We start from the raw sequence: 25,422 nt of genomic DNA, 5'->3' as shown, positions 1-25,422 counted from the left end.
GAGGTGTCGACCAGGTAGCCGCTTTGCAGAGGTCTGGCAAGGCGACTCCTCTTTCAAAAGCCGTAGAAATGGCCACTCCTCTTGTAGAGTGGGAACATACTCTACCCTCCAACAGGAGGCCAGCAAGTTCATAGGCTAATTTAACAGTCTGAACAACCCAAGCAGATATTCTCTGTGGGAATGCTGTGGACGTCATATATCTTGACTTCAGCAAAGCTTTCGACAAAGTGCCCCATGATATTCAGATTAACAAACTAGCTAAAAGTGGGCTAGATGGAACAACTATTAGGTGGATCCACAGTTGGCTACAGAATCGGACTCAAAGAGTACTTATCAATGGAATCTTCTCAAACTGGGGAGAGGCAACGAGTGGGGTGCCGCAGGGCTCAGTCCTGGGCCCAGTGCTCTTCAACATTTTTATTAATGATTTGGACGAGGAGGTGCAGGGAACGCTGATCAAATTTGCAGATGACACAAAATTGGGTGGGATAGCTAATACCCTGGAAGAACCCTGGCTATGGGAGCGGTATATAAGTATAATAATTAATAAATAAATAAATAAATAAAATAAATAAGACAGAAACAAACTTCAAAGTGATCTTGATAGGCTGGAGTGCTGGGCTGAAAACAACAGAATGAAATTTAATAGGGATAAATGCCAAGTTCTACATTTAGGGAATAGAAACCAAAGGCACAGTTACAAGATGGGGGACACTTGCCTCAGCAATACTACAAACGAGAAAGATCTTGGAATTGTTGTAGATCGCAAGCTGAATATGAGCCAACAGTGCGATATGGCTGCAAGAAAGGCAAATGCTATTTTGGGCTGCATTAATAGAAGTATAGCTTCCAAATCATGTGAGGTACTGGTTCCTCTCTATTCAGCCCTGATTAGGCCTCATCTAGAGTATTGTGTCCAGTTCTGGGCTCCACAATTCAAGAAGGATGCAGACAAGCTGGAGCGTGTTCAGAGGAGGGCAACCAGGTTGATCAGGGGTCTGGAAACAAAGCCCTATGAAGAGAGACTGAAAGAACTGGGCATGTTTAGCATGGAGAAGAGAAGATTGAGGGGAGACATGAGAGCACTCTTCAAATACTTAAAAGGTTGTCACACAGAGGAGGGCCAGGATCTCTTCTCGATCCTCCCAGAGTGCAGGACACGGAATAACGGGCTCAAGTTAAAGGAAGTCAGATTCCGGCTGGACATCAGGAAAAACTTCCTGACTGTTAGAGCAGTACAACAGTGGAATCAGTTACCTAGGGAGGTTGTGGGCTCTCCCACACTAGAGGCATTCAAGAGGCAGCTGGACAACCATCTGTCAGGGATGCTTTAGGGTGGATTCCTGCCTTGAGCAGGGGGTTGGACTAGATGGCCTTGTAGGCCCCTTCCAACTCTGCTATTCTATGATTCTATGATTCTATGAATGGTGTTCTTCATACCCTTCATGAAGCTCTTAGTTAATGAGTGAGTGAAGATCGAATAGCCCTGAACCCAATGGTGTGAAGCAGAAATTGCTGCCAGGTAAACTCTGAGTGACGAGAACTTGAGTCCTTTCTTAAATAAAGAAAAAATAAAAGAAAGCACCATGGCTATTGATGCTGAGAAAGGGTTCTCATTTCTGCTGAGGGCAAAAGCAGAGAAGGCTTCCCACTTGTTGGCGTATGATCTTCTAGTAGCAGGTTTCCTAGCTGCTAGAATAATGTCCCACACGTCAGCAGGCAGGGATTGGTTGTCTAACGCTGCCTTATCCTCCATGCCATGAGGTTCAGTGACCGGACATCTGGATGGAGAATGAGTCCCTTCCCCTTGGAGATTGTGGCATTGGGGCAGTTTGATAAACTCCGCTGAGGACAGTTTGAGTAGCAGAGTGAACCACGACTGCCTTGGCCACCAAGGCGCTACTAATATGGCGTTGGCGTTGTCTATGCGCAACTTCAGAATCACCTTGGATAGAAGTGGTATGGGGGGAAAAAGGTACAGGAGCTGTCCTGTCCACGTCCTCTCGAAGGCGTCTCCTAGGGATGCATTCCCATGACCCGCCCACGTGCAGAATTGGCTGCAGATGGCGTTCTCTGGTGACGCGAATAAGTCTATTAGAGGCTGTCCCCATGCCTGAAAAATCACGTTGAGTACAGACCGTTTCATCTGCCACTCGTTTGTGTCCACAAAGGTGCGGCTGAGGTCGTCCGCCAATATATTGTCTTGGCCTGCGATATGAATAGCCGATAAGGCCATGTCGTGGGCGATTGCCCAGTGCCAAATGTCTAAGGTTAGGGAAATCAGGTCTATAGACCACGTTCCACCCTGTTTGTTTATATGCCAAACAGCAGCCATGTTGTCGGTATGGATTTGGATTACATGTCCTGACAAGGTCTGCTGGAAGGCATGCAGTGCCTTTTGAATGGCCATCAGTTCCAGGACGTTTATGTGTCTCTTCCTGTCGGTAGGGCTCCAACGTTCTTGTATGGTAAGGTCTCCTCAGTGCGCTCCCCAGCCCAAAAGAGACGCGTCTGTCATCAGATGTTGAGATGGCAGTGGCGGGCTAAAGTCCAAGCCCTTCATGATATTAGACAATTCCGTCCACCAAAGGAGGGTGTCCTTCACGTTGGTAGGGAGCGACAATTTCACTCGATGAGCGTCCATTGTATAGTCGTACTCCCGCAGGAGCCACAATTGCAGAGGCCTCATGTGTAGGCGTGCCCAAGGAACGACGCTGACAGTAGCCGCCATGAAACCCAGTAGTCTTTGCACCTGGAAAGCAGACATGGTTTTGGAGTGAAAGAGCTTGAGTGTGAGTGTCACTAATGTGGAAGCCCTGTCCTCCGGGAGGAAAGCCTTGGAGCGGGTTGAGTCCAGAACTGCTCCGAGGAATTTTATTCTTTGGGTAGGATGGAAATTTGATTTTTCTTTGTTGATGCAAAGACCTAATTTGTTAAGGAGATTGATGGTAAGGTGAGTGTTGTGAGTGGCTTCTTGTTCTGTATTTGCCACTATCAACCAATCGTCCAAGTAGAGGTAAATCTCCACCCCTCGAGTTCTCAGAAAGGCGCACACTGGTGCCATGCACTTTGTGAAAACTCGGGGGGCAGTAGACAGACCAAAAGGAAGGACTTTAAATTGGAAAATGTCTTCCCCTACTATGAATCGGAGGAATTGGCGGTGATCGCAGTGTATCGAGATGTGGAAGTATGTGTCTTTTAGGTCGATGGATGTGAACAAGTCCCGTTGGGAGAGGAAAGGTAAGATATTTTCTAAAGAGTTCATTCAGAATTTTTTAGGTTTGATGAACTCGTTTAGATCCCTAAAGTCTAAAATGGGTCTTAGGCCCCCATCCCGTTTCGGAACCGTAAAGTAGCGGGAGTAGAACCTACATCCTAGAGCGCATCATAGAAGCTCTATGGCACCCTTCTCTAATAGAGACTTGGTCTCTTGCAACAAAGCGTCTGTAGGTGGTGAGAACCTTGCGGTTCCAAGGGGAGGGGTGGTGGTGAATTCTATCTTGTAGCCCCATGAGATGTTGTTCAGGACCCACATGTCGGTGGTGATGGTGGTCCAATTATGATAGAAAGGGGCAAGGATGTCTCCAAATCTAGGTGAGGTAGTTGATATTATAAGACAGTCAAAGGCGCCGCCTTTGATTTGACTCAGGCTTGCTTTTGTTCTGCTTAAAGCGCCCAGAGTATTGCTGCCTCTTGTACTGACCTTGGGTTTGGTACAGAGGTGCACGATCTTGGGGTTGTTGCTGCCTGGGCTGGAACTGTTGTTGAGCTCTAGGCCAGCGTCTTGGGCGAAATGCTCTTTGCATCTGTTGCTGTTGCCCAATTCCCATTTTCTTGGCCGTGTTCTTGGCCTTCTGGATGTTTTCCATTGTCTCGTCAGTGGAACAGTGGAAAAGGCCCTCTCCGTCGAACGGCAAGTCCTCTATGCGAGTACGTGCCTCCTGAGATAATCCTGTGGATCTTAACCACGCGTGTGTTCTAAGCGCAATTGACACTATCATGGCCTTTGAGGAGCAGTCAGTGGCGTGACGTGACGTGTTGAGTTGTTGCCGAGACAGTCTCATAGCCTCAGTATAAAACACATTCGCCAGTTCCCTCTGGTCATCTGGCAAGTATCCCGAGAGAGATGCCATCTTCTCCCATAAGAAGAGTTGATATTTCGCCATTGTGGCTTGGTAATTATGGACACGAAGAGACAACGCTGTCGAAGAGTAGATCCTTCTCCCCAGGCCGTCCAGTCTACAGCCCTCTTTGTCAACGGGTGCATTATGCCTCCTCTGAGTGCGTCCTTGAGACGCTTCCACAATAATCGAATTTGGTCTTGGGTGCGTGAAGAGAAAAGGGGCTGTTTTCTCTTGGATCTTATATATATTGTCTAGCCTCCTCGATGTTGGTGGCATAGAGGAGGGCAGATTCCATGACTGTTGCGCTGTGCGTAGTAGCACTGGCAAATATGGGATGGCTGCTGGTGTAGCCGATTCACAGTATACATCATCGTAGACTGGATCATTTAGCTTCTCTATGGGTTGGGACATTTCAATCCCCAGAGATCTAGCCATTCTCTGCACTTGATCTGCAAAGTGCGCCAGATCCTCTGACAGTGACACTACGTCAGCAGTAACCACCAAGTCATCCGGTGAAGGGATAGATGGAGTTGGTGACGTCTCTTGAGAGGAATCCGATTGGTATTCCTCCTCTGATGGAGCATCCAATCTCATCCCTGCTGCAGGCAACGTCTGTAGCGCTTGGGATGGTATCGCGGTCGGTACCGATGTTTGCTTCGGTTGCGGAGCGTGCCTCAGTACCGATGGTTGAGGCGGTGGAGGCATAGCCCTGACATCCTCCGTGGGGGGTGGACGGGTGGTTGTCGAAAACGCGGGTACGGTTCGTGATGGCGTTCCTGAGAGGATTGCTGATAATAATAATCTTGGCGCCTTCTGTGTCTCCAATCCTCATAATAATACGAAGGATACTGGGGAGGCTGCCAGTCAGCGTAAAAATCCCGCATTCTCGGTGGGGACATTGGCCGTTCGCCATAGGTCATATATTGAGGACTTGAATGAGTTGAAGCCGGTGAACGGTCGCGACCGTATCCATAAGGAAGCGTTTGTCGGTACCGATAGTTTTCGGTATCAACCGACGGTTGCTGGGGTAATCGGTATCGCAGTCCGTTGGTATCGATGGGTATAGGCTGTTCTCGGTATCGAGGGGATAAGGGGCCCCGATCTGCCAAGGTGTTATCCACTGAGGAACCTCTAGTCTTGCCTTCTGAGATCGATGCCCTTACGCTAGGATTATCTGTCGGTATCGTGATGATCTGTAGCGGAGACGGTGCCGCCGAGCCGATAACGCGCTCTGCCTGAGGCGGAGGGTTCAATACCGGTGGCGAAGATGGTGTCGCCCGTCTCGGTATCGAGAAAAGTTTCGGTAGCGAAAGCCTCGGTATCGGGCTTATCGGTTGCGGAGGAGACCTTTGCAGTGAAAGGCTCGATATCGGGCTTCTATGCCCTGCCGCATGCCTCGGTAGCAAAGTGCTCGGTACTGGGCTTCTCAGTACCGACGAGGTCGGTTTCGACGACTTTTTCTTTCCATTTTTATTCTTGAGTTTGCCCTTTTTCCTCTGAGGGTTTTCTGCCTCAGACCGCTCTCTGGCTCTCTTAGAAATCTTCTTTGCCACCCTTGTGGATGCGGACTGAGAGGAGGTGGAGGAGGGGAGAACCGCTAAGGCTTCACTCCGTGCTGGAGGAGGTTGGTGCATAGTCTCCATTTTATGAGGAGATGTAGAAACATGAGTTGGTCTCGGTCTATCTACTGCCTCCAACGCCTTTTCCCAAAGGATTGCCCGAAGCGATCTGCGCGGTTTTTTCGTGCTTGTCTTGAAAATTTCAAGCAAAAGGCACAAGACTCTACCACATGAGTCTCCCCCAGGCAAAGCAAACACAGAGAGTGTCCATCTGTTTGCGAAATCTTCTGTCCGCAGCCGGAACACTTTTTGAAAAGGCCTTGATGTGCCATAGGCACCAACACAAACTAACAAACAAACAAGATAGATAGATAGATAGATAGATAGACAGACAGACAGATAGATAGATAGGAAAAGTTAGAAAACTGGAGAGATGAGAAAAGAAGGAAAAATATAAGATTTTTCAGCTAAGGTAATCACAGTACCACAGAGAAGTCTCCAAACGCTGTTGACCCACAGGCGGTTGAAGAGAACTGAGGGGATTAGGCGGGAACCCCTGAGCATGCTCAGTGGACGGTGGGGGAGGGGTTCCCACCTAAAAGACTTTCAGCTAGAGAAGTTTCCGAAGCTGGCCCTGCGCAGGCGCAGAGCCCATATGTGTGACGCATAGAGACCACAAAGAAGAACAATAAAATCAAGAAATATGACATAGCATAAAAACTCAGGCAGCAGAGCATAAGATCAATGTTGCAAAACTCTCAGAGAGCTCAAGGATCCTTTTAAACTAATCTTAAACCTGTGCAGTAGCACCCAACCTCTGGAAAAGCCTCCCTCGTGCGGTTCAGGAGGCAGAAAACATAACATGTTTTAAACGCCTTCTGAAGACACAGCTTTTTACACAGCCTTTCCCTGGTTTTTAATGTAGCCGGTTTTATATTGCCTTTTTAACGTTTTAATGTTTTGAATTTATACTTGTTATATTTTATGGTTTTTAATTGTGTACTGCCCAGAGAGCTTCAGCTGATGGACAGTATAAAAATGTAATAAGTAAATAAATAAAACATTAAAAGCTTGGGAAAATGAGAAGGTTCTTACCTGTCACTAAAAATACCACAAAACAGGTGCCAGGTGAATCTCTCTAGGACCAGCATTCCACAGGCAGGCTCCACCACTTGAAAATGCCCTCCCCACAGGAACCCTCAGCTGCACCTTACTTGGAACCAGTGACCTAGGGAGGTTGTGGGCTCTCCCACATTAGAGGCATTCAAGAGGCAGCTGGACAGCCATCTGTCAGGTATGCTGTAGGGTGGATTCCTGCATGGAGCAGGGGGTTGGACTCGATGGCCTTGTAGGCCCCTTTCAACTCTACTATTCTATAATTCTATGGTGGGGGTTCCCCAAGAAGGGCCTCCAAAGATTATCTTGAAATCCGGACAGGTACATGTGGGAGGAATCAATCCCTCAACTAACTTGTTCTCAAAACCATTAAGGGCTTTGGGGGTCAAAACCAGTACTTTGATTGGGCTCAGATACAGATGGGAAGCCAGCAGAGATGATGAAGCACTGGTGTAATATGATCAAATCATCCAGTCCCAATTAGCAATCCTGCAGGGTTTTAGTTTGAACTAATTCAAGATTCTGCATCATTTTTGGAGGCACACCCACATCAACAGTGCTATTTTATTGCTATTTGTTTCTGCCTGTTTTTTAAAAGATTTTTTTTATAGGTTAAAGATTGTATATTACGTCGCATTTGGGTTTTTAATTTTTGTGAACCATCCAGAGAGAGCCCTGGCTTTTAGGTGGCATAAAAATGAAATGAATGAATGAACAGCCTGCCATAATCCAAATGGGAGGTTACCAGAGTATGAATAAGTGTAGCAAGGCTATCTCGCTCCAGGTAGGACTGCAGCTGGCATATCAGCCTAAGCTAATAAAAAGTGCTCCAATCCACAGAGGACACTTAATGCTTCTGGTGACATTTCTGGATCAAGGAGCATCCTTTTCTGTCAGTGTAGGATCCCACCGTTGGAACGGGTAGATTTGGTATTCTTCAAGTCACACAAAAAGTAAAAGGTAAACTACATTGGCCATAAGATAAATGTCAAAATCCATTATTAGAGCGATACTTCTATTAGGGGCAGATCTACACGTTGTTGCGAAGGCGCTCCCGTGTGCCTTTTTTAAAGACGTAACCTAAAAGAAGTGCCTCTTTCTTTACTGTGTGTACTGTGAGCTAGGCAGCGCCACCTGCGGAAGAATCTTTACCCCATTCAAAGACGCTGCTCTGGCCGCTTCCCCCTCGCGTGTTCTTCCATTCGAATAATCCCCCCTCCCACCCGGCGGCTCTTCTGGCGCGTCCCGGCGGCGGCTCCTCCTGCAAAACACTTTTCTCCCTCGGTGTGTTTGTATTTGCGTTTGCGTGCATGCGGCGGACGAGTTCAGCTCCTGCCTCTCGCTCTCCCCCGCGGTGTCATCTCCCCGGGACTCTCTTCGGTGTGTGCTCGCCAAGGAACCCAAGGCGGCATCCATAATCCTCTTCTTCTCCACTTTATCCTCACAACAACCACCCAGTGAGGTAGGTTGGGCTGAGAGTCCATGACTGGTTCAAAGTCACCCAGTGGGGTTTCATGGCTGAGTGGGGACTAGAACCTGGATCTCCCGACTCCCAGTCCAACAGTTTAGCCACTACACCACACTGGCTCTCACAATCTGAGATGCAAGCCTTTGTACTTCTGAATACGCAAAAGCAAGGATCCCCACTTTTTGACTGGCCTTGGTAATGAGCCATTATTTGTGCTTCCTTCTGACTCTGTTCCTGCCATGATTCCTCTGGAAGGCAGATGTTTGGGGGGGGGCATAGGGTTTTGCCTCTGACCATGCTGACCTTTGGAGGCACTTGGGGAAATGCCCCTAAAAGTGCAGAAGGATGGAAAACAACTCCATTTCTCTCTGAGCCCAGGACTTAGGGAAGAGGCAGTCTCATATTTCCACAAAACTGAGCAAGCACTCCTTTTTGTTTCTCTTTAAATTAGCCTTCCATTTTAGCAGCTGGCAACGAGGATTTGGTAAAGAAATAATGGTCTTAAGAGAACAGAGGTAACATGGATGACCAATATCGGTGTGTCTTTCAAAAGAAAAGGGCAGGGAGCAGGAGAGACTCTCTTTGGAATTGCACAAGCCATAGAATAATGATACTGCAGAATTATTAGCAAATTCAGCAGTGTTCTTCTTTCATCAATAATAGATAGTACAAAATAAACCGGTTGAAAAAGGTGTATCTATGTCATTTGTGCCTAGCACATCGTGCACACCTGCTCAAAGTCCTGATGAGGCAATCAGGAGAATAGTTCATATTTCGTGTTGCACTTTGCAAGGCAGGTTTATAAATTATGTATCTCTCAAGTCTGAAAATGTAAGAAGGCAGGAACTAACCTGTTATACTTTGGGTCTTCCATGCTGATGACTGATTTGTTAACACTCTAAATGAATATTCCGAAGTAAATATTCGGAAACCAGAAGCATGTTTGTACGTAACTTTAATGCATGGCTAAAAGCAGCGCCAAGTCTGCTCCCAGAGTATTATAACACAGTAACAGACTGATTGGATTTTCCGTCATCATTTCTACATGCCTACCCAGCCATACAACAAATCCTTAACATTCCTACCATGAGATTAGGGAGTGAGAAATGGAAAGTTGACCATGGTCATCCACTGAATCCAGAGCGGAGCTGGACAGCTACTAGCAGGGGGCAAGTTCTTGCCCAATACCTTCCTAGTAAGCAATTTCACTGGGCCAGAAGACCAAGGAACAAAGTAGACGTAATGGGGGCAAATACATTTGCTTATTCATGTATCTGCAACAAATGAAAACATCTCAACTCTTCCTCTACCATACTTCCGGCTGAAAGAAAAGCACCTGAGGTGGTGGAGGTTAAGAAGGTAAGGCAGGAGAGGGGAAGGGTTCAACTCCGTTCACCCATGTATCCCTTTCGATGTTTCAATCACACCCACCAGTATTATATGCAGATTGGAAGCACATTAAATGGCTGCCCCATCATATCTAGTGCGATCCCACTGGTGCCACCCTCCCAGAGTACAAGTTATTCAGGAGTCTAGCCTTCTCTGACTAGATGTGTTGGACTTCAACTCCCATCATCCCCAGCCGGTCACTACCTCCAGGCCCAGGAAGTGAATAGAGGTGGGTGGCCGAGCAAGCATATGTGGCCAGGCCTAGTGAAAAGACAAGAAACCTGACCTTCTACCCTTTTCTGGTCAAGAGCATACCACGCTCTGCTTGCTGCATCTTGGGCACCAACTTCTCAACCTCAACCCACCCTGAGCTGAAGGCCATCAATGTCTAGATTCAGGTAAGCCTGTCCTAGATGTGTAGATAATTAGCCATGATCAATTAAACAACCCCTAGACAAGCTTTTGGGATGGGAATAGTGTTGGAATAGTGATGGCACCAAATAAAGTTCCAAGCTAAGGGTTAATTCCATTTTGGAGTTTTAAAAACAGTTATTAGCTAGAATAGGGAGGGGCACTCAGGGTACAGAGCTAATTAACAGCTTGCGAGCATCAGGGATCAGATGGGGGGCAATGTTCCATAGGAGCTAAATGGAGATAAGTAGGTTTCCTTTTTGGCCTGGGTTTCTTGAGTATAAAAAGACTAGAATGTTCATTATGTTCTATAGTAGTAGTGGTTTCATTGTTAGAAGACTGGACAGGTTTGCTGTCCTTTATACACCTGGCTACTTAGCCAGGGGACTGCAGGCCTTTTCTAAGCAATTTTTCCTTTAAATACCAAACCAAAGACTATTGTTCTACCCAGGGACTTCAGAGAGAGCCTGTAATTTAAAACCAGCATCTGGATGTGCACGAATAATCTTTCAGGTGTTTTTCTTTCTTTCTTTTTTTTAAACTCCCTGACATCTTCCTTGGACCATCTTCAATTGCCTTCAAGGAACTAAACCATAATCTAAAGCTTTCTCTTTGAACGGCATATATATATATATATATATATATATATATATATATATAAAAAGATTTTTCTCCTGAGATGGACATTCTGATAACATGAAAAAAACAACACTGGAGGAGGGGGGAAATCACTTTTACACTCTTAGACGAACACACATTCTCCCGGCACCTCCATCATCCTGAAGGAAAAAGCCAACCAATTCATATATGCCTGTTAATTACCACTTATTGCCCGCCACGTGCAAAACCGAGCAGAATTCCAGCAGCCACTGAACTCATCTGTAGTCAGAATGTGTTTTTATCCCCATATCAGCTGCAGCCACTGCCAGCTCTGGCAACAGCTGAACGCATCCTGGCAGAGTGCCTCAAATTACTGCCGACTAAAAGCACTTAAACCATCCTCCTGGAGCTTGACATGACAAATAAAGCAATGATTCATAACTGAATTACAGCAAAGCTCTCTGGAAGGCAATGAATGTCCTGTTGAGGAGAACAGCTCAGTCATTCCTTCACAGAGCTGAAAGGGAAAAGGCACCCGAGGATGTTGCGCTGGCATGACAAGAGATGTAGGCCTGGGAGGAAGGGAATGCTCAAACCGAGGGCACCCCTCGCGGAACGGAAATCAGCCAATGCAGGAGCAACACCCTGAACACTTACCTTCTGTGAGACGTCATTAAATTAGGCTTTGAGGCGCATGGCTAAAGGCAGTGTGTTCAAATGTTGTAAGATGGGCTAGTTCATCTCCTGACCTGGCACTCTGGGGCAAATACCAGCTGCTCACTGATGGCTTCCTCCAGCACCACAGTTCTGGCTGGCACATTGTCTCATGACACAGCACATGCACTGTAGGAAGTAACATGGCACCCTTTCTGTTATCATATGAAGTGCTTGTTTCTTCGCTCTACAGATTATAAGATTGCTTATCTGAAGAAATCGTATAGGATGAAACAGGACTAATTTACCGGATTCCTGTCATAACAAGAACATATAACAAGAACGCAACTTCTTTTGCAGATCAAAAAAATATATGAACCCAACAAGGAGTTTATTCCATTTGTGGTTTAGGAATTCAGCTATATGTAAATGTAATTTGTTATGCTTATGATATATAACCTTGAGTGTTAAGATAACTGGCTATTCTGCTTTAAACACTTTCTGCTTTAAACACTTTTGCAACTTGTCTTTAAGAATTTGTATTGGGTGTAATAATTTATATGTGTAAGAACGTATACAAACAGCTCAAGTGTTTAACCGTACTTGGGGTATGCAGTGAGGTGCTCTTTGGGCTCTGTTCATTTTCAGAAGTAACATGGCAGACAGGACTAAGGTTCTGGAAGCCACCATGAGTGGGAGAAAATGGTCCACAGAGAAAATGGTCATTGGCATGGAAGGCGAAGAGGTAAAGTCTGAGGCACAGGGGGCCTGGTCTGGCCCCATGGGTTTCCTACTGAGGGAAATGGGCTTAGGGGTCATGAAATGGGAAGCTTTTATGCAAAAGCAAAGCAATGGGAGGAATCACTGGACAGGGGAGGTGCAACACACAGTTCAAAGACTACATGTGGTTGTCAGTCATTATTTTACTGCCCAGGATCTCTCTATAATACCAGATTTTCATTTTCAGCAGCATTCTAATCCTCTTTTTTATTATTTTTGCTTGGAAATATAGCGACAAGGTACACCGATGACAGAAACTGCAAAGCAAATAAAGGACAGAGTTCATCTTTGAGATCTAATGATTCTCAACTCATTTTGTAATTTTTGGGAAAGTCCATATTAATAATCTCCATAACAATAACTCATGGTTTATTTAACCCATGAGTTGTTGATTCTGGACAAACAAAGCATTGTTTGTTAACCAGGAAAAACTAAGAAAAAGAACCCATGGGTTGTTGTTGGGTTGTGAACTCTAGTTTGTTTAACCCATGTGTTGTCATTACATATGAACCCAGAACCATGGGTTGTTTTGCTAGGCTAGAGGAAGCAGGCAAGAGCGGGGGCAAGTTTGTGAGTGTATTGGGGGGGGGGGGGAAACCACACCAGCTGCTGTACAAACCGGTGCTATAGCACTGCAAAAGCATTTGATACAGAGGGAAGGAGCGGGTGAAGGAGAGGCAAACAAACAATTCAGGGATTGAGAAAGTAAACCACAGTTTGTTGGATCATCTGGGTAGGGCAACAAGCCATGGGTTAAATAAAACAACACTTAACCATTACATGTCAAGTCATTATCTCTTTAAAGTTTTAACCATGTACACAAGGCAACATACCAGCTAACCATTAAAATCAAATTATAAAACCCACAACCTAATAAAATGTGTTATAAAAACAGCATACCTAGAAAACCTAGGAGTTCTTGAAATTGTATAAATTAAACCCGAGCCCTTGTGGGCCTCCTTGGAAAGGCTTTCCCTCTGAAAGTGGTGCCACTGCTAGAAAATCTCTATACCAAACTCCCAGCGAAAGACCGTGCTGGAAGCAAAAATGTAAGCACGGGGCAATTCATAGGAGAACAGCTGCTGCAGCAAATATTCTGACTTCTGACCAGCCAGGATTTGATAGGTAGTAAACAGATATTAATTTAGATGTTTCAAAGGAAATGGAATTTCCTTTGCCTCAATTCCAAAGGAAGTGAGGCACGTGGCTACCAGGAGCAGGGCCTTATCTGCTGTGGCACCCCGGCTGTGGAATGAGCTCCCTAAGGAGGTTCGCTTGGCACCTACATTATATGCTTTTAGACGCCAGGTGAAGACCTTTTTATTCTCCCAGAATTTTAACAGTCTGTAAATAAATTCTGTCGAAACGCATACGAAGGCGTGAACGTGCTCCCACTTTGTGATACTCTGGCCACTGAGTGCGAAGACAAAAGGATGGTGTCCAAGCTTTGCAGAGCAGAGCACAGTGCTATGTGTCTGGGCTTGGCACAAGGGTGTGCGTAGTTGGACACCTCGAATCATAGAACAGTAAAAGTTGGAAGGGGCCTATAAGGCCATCAAGTCCAACCCCCTGCTCAATGCAGAAATCCACCTTCAAGCATCTCTGACTGATGGCTGCCCAGCTGCCTCTTGAAGGCCACTAGTGTGGGAGAGCCCACAACCTCCGTAGGTCATTGGTTCCATTGTCATACCACTCTTAACAGTCAGGACGTTTTTCCTGATGTCCAGCCGGAATCTAGTTTCCTGTAACTTGAACCCATTATTCCATGTTTTGCCTTCTGGTATGATGGAGAAGAGATCCTGGCCCTCCTCTGTGTGACAAAGGACTTGAAGACTGCTGTCATGTCTCCCCTCAACCTTTTCTTTTCAAGGCTAAACACACCCAGTTCTTTCAGCTTCGTCCATTTTCTTCTGCTGCCCCTTATGCCTGGAACGCTCTTCCAGAACATTTGAGAACTACAAGTTCAACCGCAGCTTTTAAAGCTCAGCTAAAAACTTTTCTTTTTTCTAAAGCTTTTAAAACTTGATTTTGTTCTGACTTTATACTGTTAGTTTCACCCTACCCTGTGCCTGTTTACCCTACCCTGTGCCTGCTTGCATTCTCTTCCCCTCCTTATTGTTTTATTATGATTTTATTAGAATGTAAGCCTATGCGGCAGGGTCTTGCTATTTACTGTTTTACTCTGTACAGCACCATGTACATTGATGGTGCTATATAAATAAATAAATAAATAAATAAATAAATAAATAATAATAATAATAATAATAAATTTTAACTTGGTGTTTTAAATTTGTAATTTTGCATTGCTGCGGTTTTTATCTGGTTGAGCTTTTATATTGCATTTTATCATAGAATCATAGAATAGCAGAGTTGGAAGGGGCCTACAAGGCCATCGAGTCCAACCCCCTGTTCAATGCAGGAATCCACCCTAAAGCATCCCTGACAGATGGTTGTCCAGCTGCCTCTTGAAGGCCTCTAGTGTGGGAGAGCCCACAACCTCCCTAGGTAACTGATTCCATTGTCGTTCTGCTCTAACAGTCAGGAAGTTTTTCCTGATGTCCAGCTGAAATCTGGCTTCCTTTAACTTGAGCCCATTATTCCGTGTCCTGCACTCTGGGAGGATCGAGACGAGATCCTCACCCTCCTCTGTGTGACAACCTTTTAAGGATTTGAAGAGTGCTCTCATGTCTCCCCTCCATCTTCTCTTCTCCAGGCTAAACATGCCTTGTTCTTTCAGTCTCTCTTCATAGGGCTTTGTTTCCAGACCCCTGATCATCCTGGTTGCCCTCCTCTGAACACGCTCCAGCTTGTCTGCATCCTTCTTGAATTGTGGAGCCCAGAACTGGACGCAATACTCTAGATGAGGCCTATCATATGGTTTTATTAAAATAACCATAATTATATCATGGTTTTATACTGTTGTTTTATACTTTGAATGTTTTTAATTTTTGTGAACCGCCCAGAGAGCTCCGGCTATTGGGCGGTATAGAAATGTAATAAATAAATAATAAATAAATAAATGTGACAGTAATTTTGGGTTGATGGAATGCCCAAAAACATAAGAGCAGCCCTAAGATATCAGACCAAGCATGCATTTAGTCTGACATCCCACTTCCAACAATGGCCAGACATAAGCTTCCGGGAAACACGTGGGAGAAGCCTTCTCTCATACAGACCTTCCCAGGTGTTGAATATTTTGGAGAGGGCCTTCTCTGTTGCCGACATCTAATGAGCATTTGGCAGGAATTCAAAGGAGGGCCCTTCTCAATGGCTGCAACCAGACTTCGGAAGGCTCTTATCTATCTCATTGTTGATGACTTTCCACCAACAGACTGAACCCTATTTAAATAGGCATTCAGCCAACTGAGATTATTCATTCTTCTGTGTTTTAATCTGTGTTTTTAAATTTTGTTTTTACTGGCTGGCTTTTTCCTCCTTGCTATCTTCGGGTTTATGAAGGCCAAAGATTGCTAAAATAGGTTTGCAGCTTGCCACTCACCTGGGATGAGCAGCAGTTGATCCCAGGCGAACATTTCTGTGGTAAACCAGCCAAACCGCTACTAGCCACATTTGCAGCTCATGGGAGGCAGAAATGCGTAATTCTGGCTTTTCCAGCTTGTCCTTCAAGGCAGAAGAAACTCACGGAGACTTGGGGTAGGTATCTGAAGAACTAAGTCACACAGAGGTGACAACAAGATGACCTTCCAGGGCAAACTGTCAGGATGAAAATTATCAAGTGCAGAGGATACACCTGAGAGCAAGAGCAAGTATGAAATAATCTAACAAAAACATAAAGCTTGTAACTAAAATTGGCTTCTAACAGGAGGACTGGACTGTAAGGACAGGTTGCTTACCTGTAACTGTGGCTTTTCAAGCATCTGTGAACTCACACATTTGGGAGCTACACGTCTGCATTAGAACAGTCATTCCGAACATACTATAGCTGGACAAACTTTAGGTGGAAGTCACAGCAGCTCCTCTGCGCGTACTCCAGTCATAGCTCCCGCTGGCCTCTCAGTTTGAGTTTGCCACAAAAGAGAAATAAAAGAAGACGAGGCATTGATGTGGAGAGGGGGTTGGGTTGTGTGAGTTCACAGAAGATCACTTGAAGAACCATAGTAACAGGTAAGCAACCTGTCCTCCTTGTTCTGTGTAGTCTCTGTGACACACACATATGGGTGACTGAAAAGCAAGAGACTTACCGGAGGAAGGAGATGGCACACCAAAATTTTAGAGAGAATTGCCCTGCCAAAGGATATATGTTGCCAAGCCCTGAAGTTGAGGCAGTAATGTTTGACAGAAGAAGACGACTGAGCCCAAGTTGCAGCACTGCACAGCTGTTGGAGCACAATGCCCTTGGGGAAAGCCCTCGCTGAATAGCCCCATACTTGTACAAGGGTCAGAAACCATGTGCGTTGGTAAGCAGGGTGTTGACATGACCCATTTGGCAAAGTGCTGGGAAGATACAGAACATCCCTTCTTTGGGCCAAAGTGACAGATGAACAGGTGAGAGGATGCTCTGAACAATGATATTCTGTATAAAACGATAGGGCTCTCCTAATGTTGAAGGAATGAAGTCTGACTTCCAACGGGGAGGAAGGCTGAAGATAGAAAGATGGTGACACTATGTTTTGAGCAAGATGGAACTGTTAACTATTTGGGAAGAGTAGTCAGGGCACAAGACTACCTTAGCATTGTGGAACGTCCAAAATGGTTGATCGTGCCAAAGAGCACACAATTCACTCACTTGATGCACCAAAGTGATGGCAACCAGAAAGGGCACCTTCATCGTGAGGAGCCTTAGTTAACTGTAGCCATAGGCTTGAAGGGTCTTGCTGTCAGTTGAGCAAGAACCACTGACGTGCTCCATGCAAGAACAGGTGGGGAGGCCACACCGTGGACAAGCCTCCCCCATGGCCGAGAGAGAAAGACAATGCACACCCAGAAGAAGCCACCAAACATGGGGAACCTACCCCCGCCCAAATGTTCCGTCACAGAAACATACAGCCTGAAGAAGAGTCCTGCCCCATTCAAAAGCATGAACTTTAATTAGGACCAGCTATTGTTTAAATTTAATGTGATCCTTCCTTTGATCAGACTTAATCTATAGAAGTCAGCAGGAGACAGTTTTGCAAGTTCCAATCTTGTCACCAGGATGAACTCAATTTTTAAAGGGAAAAAGAACTCATCTTCTTTATTATTGGAGGACAGAATTACTCACCACCTCAACAAATTTGAATTCCAAAACCTGGATGCTAGAACATTCATAGAGGAGAACCAGTGGGTGCGAGGGAGGAGTGTTAACTCTTCCTGTACTCTCCAATTATTCACGGCATGTGTGTGTGTGTGTTCATCATTGTTTCTTGTTTGTACTACATTTTTAATTTACTTCATTTACTGGACAGTCTAAAAGAAGTGCAGAAATAAATACCGTATTTCTTCGATTGTAAGACGTCATCGATTGTAAGACGCACACTAATTTCAGTACCACCAACAGAAAAAAGAGCGTTGATTCTAAGAATAATCATCGCACCTGCGATTCTAAGACGCACCCCGTTTTTAGAGATGTTTATATGGGGGGGGGGGGAAGTGCGTCTTAGAATCGAAGAAATACGGTAGTTGTTTTGCTAATGTTATTTTATTGTTCTTTGAATGTTGTTAGCCACCTTGGGTACTATTTTGGTAAGTGCAAAGGCTATAAATATTCTGATAAAATAATCAAACTACACAGCCTTAATCCAGCTAAAAAATGTTTGACAGCTCCAAGGCCTCTTGCAGGAAGGAGAATGAGTAGAGGGGAATCCTCAAATTAAGCCATTCTTTAAAAGCAGAAACTTTAGAGCTCTACAGTCTAGACAGAACTAATTTCTTTGTCTCTTAAAAATAGGGATTAAACAAATCTGACAGGACTATTTCTTCTTACATGTGAGAGCAAAGAGACACTTGGGGCTAACAACTTGGCAAAATTCCAACAGCTGCTTTGCTGGGAAACTAAAGAAGCAGCAGTCTACAAAAAAGATATTCCTACCTAGGAGCCACAGCAATGAAGAATATTGAATTGACAATGAAAATTACACTGAAAAACCTAAAGGCTTTTTAAAAAGTAATTTCAGATAATTTGATCTTCTATACAGAATGCACAATGATTAGGAATTTTATTTTGGAAAACACAATGGACTACTAAGACATCCTTTGGCCTACAAAACTCCACTGAGCCAACTCTCTAACTCAGGCAAATTAGGTCTCTTCTAGTTTAGAGAAAGTGAGGTCTCCTTTACCTGTTTCTTGTCTTACGGTCGAGGGTTAATAGGAATGGGTAGGATCCTTGCCTTCCGTGTACATGGGATCTAGGCATACTAGAAGAAAACCAGGTTCATCATGGGCTCCGTCCAGCGCTCCCTTGTTTACAAGATGGCAACATTTCTGTACTGCCCATTGGAAGTGCTAATGTTTAGGAAATCATAGAATAGCAGAGTTGGAAGGGGCCTGCAAGGCCATCGAGCCCAACCCCCTGCTCAATGCAGGAATCCACCCTAAAGCCTCCCTGACAGATGGTTGTCCAGCTGCCTCTTGAAGGCCTCTAGTGCGGGAGAGCCCACAACCTCCCTAGGTACACACAGTGTGTGTACATAGTACATCCAGGTATGCTTTTGACCTGCCAGTACCTGAGAATTTTTTTTCTCCTCCTGTCAATGATAATCAACTGCATCTACAACAAATCACCCAACTACATTCCTCACCCTACTTGCAACAATGATGTTATCAGCAAGGAAAAGCAGGAGACAGAACTTTGGCAGTCCATGGCCTCGGTACACTCCATCAGATCTTTCCAGACTCTTGGCTCCTCATTGGCATCATTAATCATATCAAGTGAGCTTGCATGAACAAGCGCTATCCAGTCAGTAACAAAGACTTCCTCAGTCTCACAGGCCTGCCCTTTTTCTGTCTACCTACCCCTTTCTTCTTGAACCCATTAATCTGCTTGCCCATTACTGGAGCAACCCGAGTTGGGTTGTTCCTCCTCGGCCTTCTAAAAATTTCTCTCTGGCCCCTAGAAATCTAAAATATTTCCCTTAGCCCTGAATAGGGCCACACTGTTTATTTTGAGCTTGTGAAAGTAGCTGGACCCTTTTTCTCCTTCAAATTCCTTCTTGTCTCTGCCACTGCAACATCCTCTGCCTGGTCTTCCCTCCTGCCTTTTCCACAGCTCTAATCAGTTCAGAATGCCTCTAAGCTCATTTTTCTCTGCTGTTGCTATGATCGTGTCACTCCCCATCAACTTCAAGCTTCTACCTCTTGCTTTAAAGCCCCACCACCTCCGCATCCCTTCTTCTCACTTACTTCAAGTTCATCAACTGTTGTCTCCGGCTTCCATTCGTGCCTCTTCGCTTTTGGCCAGGCCGGTTCCTGTGCCAGCAGCACCCTCCCTTCTTTACTCTTAAGCCCCCCCGCCCTTCAAGGCCTACTTTTAAGCAAAGTTCATATTGATTCGTTCTAGCTTTACCTGTTCCTACATAACCGTATCCTCGTTACTCACTACTCACCTAACCTGTCCTCCCATCTGCCAATCCTCTTCCTAACACAAAGACCCAGTTTGCACATCACACCGCAATTGCCAGAGATGAGCAAAGCAGCAAGTGTATTAACTCCCGCATACTTGTCGCTTCTGCTTTCAATTAGCAATCCAAGAATGCCACGTTCCTGAGTTCTTTCATGACATGTGAACCAGGAAACTCTGGGTTGTTTATGGGTTAAACAACCAACGTGGAACCCAACAATTTGCACATGGTTTATTGTTGGGTTGTTGTGAGAAATCATCGGAGGTTGCCATAGGAAAAGAGCAGTGGACTCATTAGTAGACCAAAGACGGGCTGCTAGAAAAGAGAGTAGAGACTTTCCAGTGTAATCAGCAGCAGTCAGGAAAGCATAAAGACAACGGTACAAGAAAAGACTTGCTCAATTCCATGGTAAACTCAGATCATCCTGGTTCTACAACTAAGCTATGGTGGGCATCACTACACAGGCCAGGAGTCCCCAACCTTTCAGACCCATGAGTTCATTTGGGAATTTGAAGAACTGCTGGGGGCACCACCACAAAATGCGTAATCCGTGGATTGATGGTTTTGTGTGTACCTGTTGTATCTATGGATCTTAGGTTACATCTTATTCGGCAAACACTTTTGTTTCATTGGAACCCGCAATGTCTCTTTAAAATGATTGCCTAATAATTCCTGGTGTTGCAATACAGCTAATGCTTTTTAAAAACACATGTTTTGGCAATGTCCAGTAGTTACTTCTTTGGGGCAGCAGGTAATACACAGATAAATTTTGTACTGGAAGAGACTGTCATATTCACTGAGCTGCACCCTCTTAAATTATTTATCTGCTTCATGGGAAATTATCAAATGGTCAGCATAAATGGATTCACTGCACCCCTTAGACAGCTAAACTACTGATATTACAATATTGAAAGGATAAACGCTCACCTACTATAATGCAGTGGATTGAAGACCTTACAACGCTTTCAAAATTTGAATGGGTGGCGTATAGAAGCTACCTTCAAACGGATATCTATTTGGATATTTGATCCATTTTTGTTGAAACTTATGTGTAATAGGCTTTCATACAAATCCATGCACGTGTATTTAAAAAAAGGGGGAAAGGACCCCTTCAGTAGAATTTTAGGATATTTTTAGTATGCTTTTAGGATGTTTTAAAACAGTGTATACCATGTTTTTAATCAGTATTTTATGTATTTTATGCTTGCTGTTGTTCCCACCTCGATCCAATTGGAGAGGCGGGTAAGAAGTATATTATTATTATTATTATTATTATTATTATTATTATTATTATTCATAGGCACCTTGTTGGAGACCCCTGACATGGGCATTCTCTCTGATCCTGCAGCTACTTACCTCACTCTGCAACCATCCTGGCTCTGCAGCTACTTACCTGTATTGTTCTGGAGGTTTTCTATCTTAATCTGCAACAATTTACTGTGATCCCTAAGAAGTGAGTCTGATTCTACAACTACTGACACGAGTGATCCAGTGACGTAACAAGGATTTATAAAGCCTATACTAGTTCCATTTATGTGGTCACATCATTCCTTTGGGATGAAAATTGTAAAAAAAGTGGCATGCGTTATATGAGGAATGGAACACCCTTTATGACAGTTGTTTAACCCATGAACAACCCAGAGTTTCTGGGTTCTCATGTTATGAAACAACCCAGAAACCTGCAGCCTGAAATGTGAAGCAGCCCAAATCTTTAAGGTTGCTTGACACATTAAGGTCAATGCCTAAAATAATTTGTGTACATAATGCATGTGTGATAGGAGATACAAAAAGGATAAGCACACTAGTTCCACAGGGTCTTCAGTCCCCTACATGGAAATCCACAGAAGCCACCAACTGGTTACAGGAGTCTTTCCTGTCCTTTTTATAGCTTTGTTCCACACACACACACACACACACACCCTAGGCAGATTTATTTAATGTTCCACCTTGACTTGACTTAAAGGTTTCTCAAGCTTTAGGATTCACTCAGCTCTCTCCAAGGCATTGCATCTCAGTAGGCTCGCCCACATAAGCTATCTAAAATTTAAATTAGGACTTGCCAACAAAGCTGAAATCTTAATTTGCCTCTTACTAAATAACAAAGGCTTGTTTCTTTGACCCACAGCTTTTATGGGGCATGCCTGAAGGAGGCACTTAATCACAATAATTTGTAAATGCTCGGAATCATTCAGATTTCATGACAGCATGGCATTAAAAAAACACAAGAGTGACATGAGCAACTATAGGTGCCCCAAACTCCCGTTCTAAGGATGAGTGACGATTTCATTTAGATAACGATTCCTAAATGTTTTACTAAGGAAACAGTGTCATAGGAAATTCATAGGATTACACCAAAGTAAACCTCTATTTACAAAGGGAAGGCCAGAGGGAAACAGGAAGCATTCATGGGCTGAGACGACCTAGCTCATTAACTAAACTTTGCAAATGAAGAGCACTTCACAGAAATCCAGGTATATTCAGCACAGCATGTTCAGCCTGCAAAATTGTCGGCAGGCTATACACAGAGAACACCAATACAAACAAGGTTGGCGCGCCAGGAAAAAGCAGTAAATTATACATCAGAAGTAACAGCCGCTACTTCCAGCCAGGCTTTTGAAGGCAGAACTATGTAGGACATGCTCAATGGGAAGGCGCCATGAAAAAGCAGGTACAAGGGAGCAAAGCTTTTGTTCTAATCTCATCCGAGACACTTAAAGATTTGCCACGGTGTTGGGAAAGCTGGTGTAGTTTTCTAAGAAATAGGAAATCACTAAGCTGGTCTCCCACCAGGATCCATTCAATAATGCCTTTTAGCTTTCTCATTTTGCACTAGATTTGAAGATGTATATGTAGTCCTCTGTTTGGATCTGGCCCTTGCAACAACATTCAGAAAATCTTTTCTTTTCAAAAAGGAAAAAAAAATTAAGCAAATATAAATCCACACAGTGAAAGAATTTAGACCACAGTGCTTCGCAGAGTTTGATTTCACACAGAGTGCTAGCTACCAGGTCACGTCATCCACAGGGGCTCAGAAGGGAGATCTGAAGAGCAAATAGATGAGCTAAGCTAAAGTCATTTTCCCTGCAGAGCAAAAGGAGAAAGCCAGCGCAATTTTTCCCAGCAACCCATGGAGGTATAGAGTCTAATGTTCCACTGCCCAACTTTGCTAGGTACTCATGTTTGCCATTTTCCTTCCCCACGTTTGTCGTACTACGCCCGATGCCTATAACCACAGCTTAACCTCTCCATCAAGCAACTCCCCTCATCTTTCTAAAAGAAAATATTTCATAATTCAAAGTGGTTCATTTTTTCCAGGAAATACCAAAAGCATCCTCAGAAAAAAAAAATGGGGGAAAACTCCCCCCTTCTGTATTTTTTCCGGGTTGATTTTTTTTCACAGGCCTTCTATTTGGAACACCCCTAAATATCTACCGGTAAAATAGATCAATAATTTCAATAAGATATGGAAGAAACAACTATGCTGGGAATCTTACAGACAGGATTTCCCCCACCCCACGCTGTATTACTTCAAAATGTCCACGAATTGTACATCTCTAGTCTTCCTATAAGATCCAGCTCGCACATAATAACAGACTGTGGTTTGTTGTTAACAGTTTTTTAGCCTGTAAACAACCCAGCGCCCTGAGTTTGCACATCACACTCACAACCTATGACTCACCATAAGTTGTTAATTAAAGTACGGAGGAACACACAAGAGGCGGCATTCTTGCTCACTCCTCCTCAGTCAGGGCAAACTGTGCATGGCACACCCATGATTTACTGTTGTGTGCGAATTGGCCCCAAAAGTCTTCCTATTACATTGTTTGTAGAAACCATTTTATGGGAGCAAAAGCTGAGTAGCAATACATGAACTCCCTGCCTTAAACATTCTGTTTATTATTCTAAAAGAAAATATTTCATTATCCAAAATTGTTCAATTTTTCAGAAAAAAATGGTGCTATATAAATAAATAAATAAATAAATAAATAATAATAATAATAATTATTTTTCTGGGTTTTTATCCAGGCCTTCACAATTATTGAAAGTCTACAGACAAAGTTACCAATGCAAAATAAAAACTGCAGCTAGTTTGAAAGCGAGTGCTGCCATTTGTAGTGCTCACCTGTCATTCCAGGCAAAATATGCTCCCTTCTTATTGCATACTATAATCTCAAAGCATCCAATAAATATTTCACATTTTTACAGTGCCTGTCTCTACATCAACCTTGTATTTCAGGTTCTAGGGTCTGGAAATAGAACTGGGTGAAATTTAACTGAAGGATAGTGTTTTTAGTTTGGTACCTTTTATAGGTGCAGTATTTCCTTCAGCTGAAAATAGTCCCAAATGTATTCCGTCTATGACTGTGGGGCAGGTGGGGTCTTCACAGCATTCCACAGTTCTAGAGTGGTAAACAAAAATAATGGTATAAGCAATATTAAGACATACAGAAAACTAAAACTGCTGCAAGTGATTGGTTAAGCTCACTTCTCACAGACAGCAAACAGCCTGAATAAGAGAAAGAGCAAAACTATGAAGAACTATAACCTTATCTGGAAGTCTGGGTGGTAGCGTAACTGGTATCAACTACTGAGAAGAGTTTGATGTCCCTTAATCTTAGACTTGCCAGTTTTTTTCTTGGCAAGCTTTCCATGCTTTTAACAGTTGCAGTCACGAGGAAAGTTTCATCTGCTGGTTATGCAAATCCACACGGGGAAAAGCTTCACCTGCAGAATTTTTGGTTGCCATACAGCTGTTAAAGGCATAGGAGCCTTGCCAAGAAAGATACTGGCTACCTTACTTATTTTCCTTTGAGCAACTCATGACAGACAAGCAGTGCAATTAAGGCAGAGAACCTTCCCACATTTTAATGATGTCACACAAATAAACCTACAAAATGAAGAGACTCCTGGGAGAACAAAAAAGACACCTTGAGAAAGAGTCTCAATAGGCATAATACAGCAGCCTACCAAAAATCACTGACCAAAACTAATCACTGACCAAAACTAAAATGAGCAAGATGTGGGAAATGGATTTCAGCTATCGAAAAGGAGTTAAAATGAGGCAAAGTTCGTAAGAAATATATTAGATACCAGCACTTAGATTAGAATCCAGGTTCTTGGATTTGGAGGCAGTGGCTAGGGCTGACACAATGGTCTACTGTCAAATATTCCATAATGATAGGAATGCCACTGTGTAGGTGGGCAGTTTACTTTTTATTTCATTCCCCAAAGCCCAGTCAAGGGCACATCAGGCAGTATAGCAAAGCTTCTATTGGTAATGTAGTTAACAGCAGCAAGAGTTGCTGTCCACAACCACCCTCACATTTCTTGCTGAAGGAACCAAGGGGTTTACTCTGTGTGGGACTGGACTCAGATCTAGGGCAAAGATCAGTAGTTATTGCAAGAACTGAAGGCATTGGTTGAAGTAGAACACAATAAACACTGCCACAAGGAAGATATTAACATGCAGAGAGTGGGGAAAGCCAAAATGTTTTCTGTTCTTCCAAGCAAGTTAATGCATTAAAAATAACTGTTATTTCACAGTACGTGAATGAAATTTGACCAGCATTTTTTTTTTTTTTTTAACTGTGAAATGCCCAACCCTACCACTACAGGAGCAGTAGGACTTTCCTGTCAGTATCTGTTCATGGATGCTGAAGTGGGCCCATCAGGAGCAGCTTATCTGCTCAGATGAAGCGGTTGTAGACTTTGCTGGGCCACAATACCTGACGGAACGCCTCTCCCGACGTGAATAAACCCGG

General features: G+C 44.1%; 1 protein-coding gene across 6 annotated transcripts in view; it reads right to left on the bottom strand.

Annotated features, from left to right (window-relative positions):
• FAM168A (family with sequence similarity 168 member A) overlaps window positions 1-25,422 on the bottom strand; it is a 219,641-nt gene that overhangs the window by 153,023 nt on the left and 41,196 nt on the right. For 5 of the 6 annotated variants that reach the window (XM_063127283.1, XM_063127287.1, XM_063127282.1 and 2 more), the window contains exons 2-3: window positions 23,963-24,060; window positions 15,601-15,771 (exon numbers count right to left, since the gene is read on the bottom strand). In XM_063127283.1, coding sequence (XP_062983353.1) covers window positions 15,601-15,671 — 71 coding nt within the window. In that variant the 5' untranslated portion in view covers window positions 15,672-15,771; window positions 23,963-24,060. The remainder of the gene's footprint in view (window positions 1-15,600; window positions 15,772-23,962; window positions 24,061-25,422) is intronic. The other variant, XM_063127286.1, reaches the window with a different exon arrangement.

This window comes from Elgaria multicarinata, chromosome 5 (assembly GCF_023053635.1).
Source record: "Elgaria multicarinata webbii isolate HBS135686 ecotype San Diego chromosome 5, rElgMul1.1.pri, whole genome shotgun sequence".
NCBI lineage: Eukaryota > Metazoa > Chordata > Lepidosauria > Squamata > Anguidae > Elgaria > Elgaria multicarinata.
This window is presented reverse-complemented; position numbering and strand designations above follow the sequence as displayed.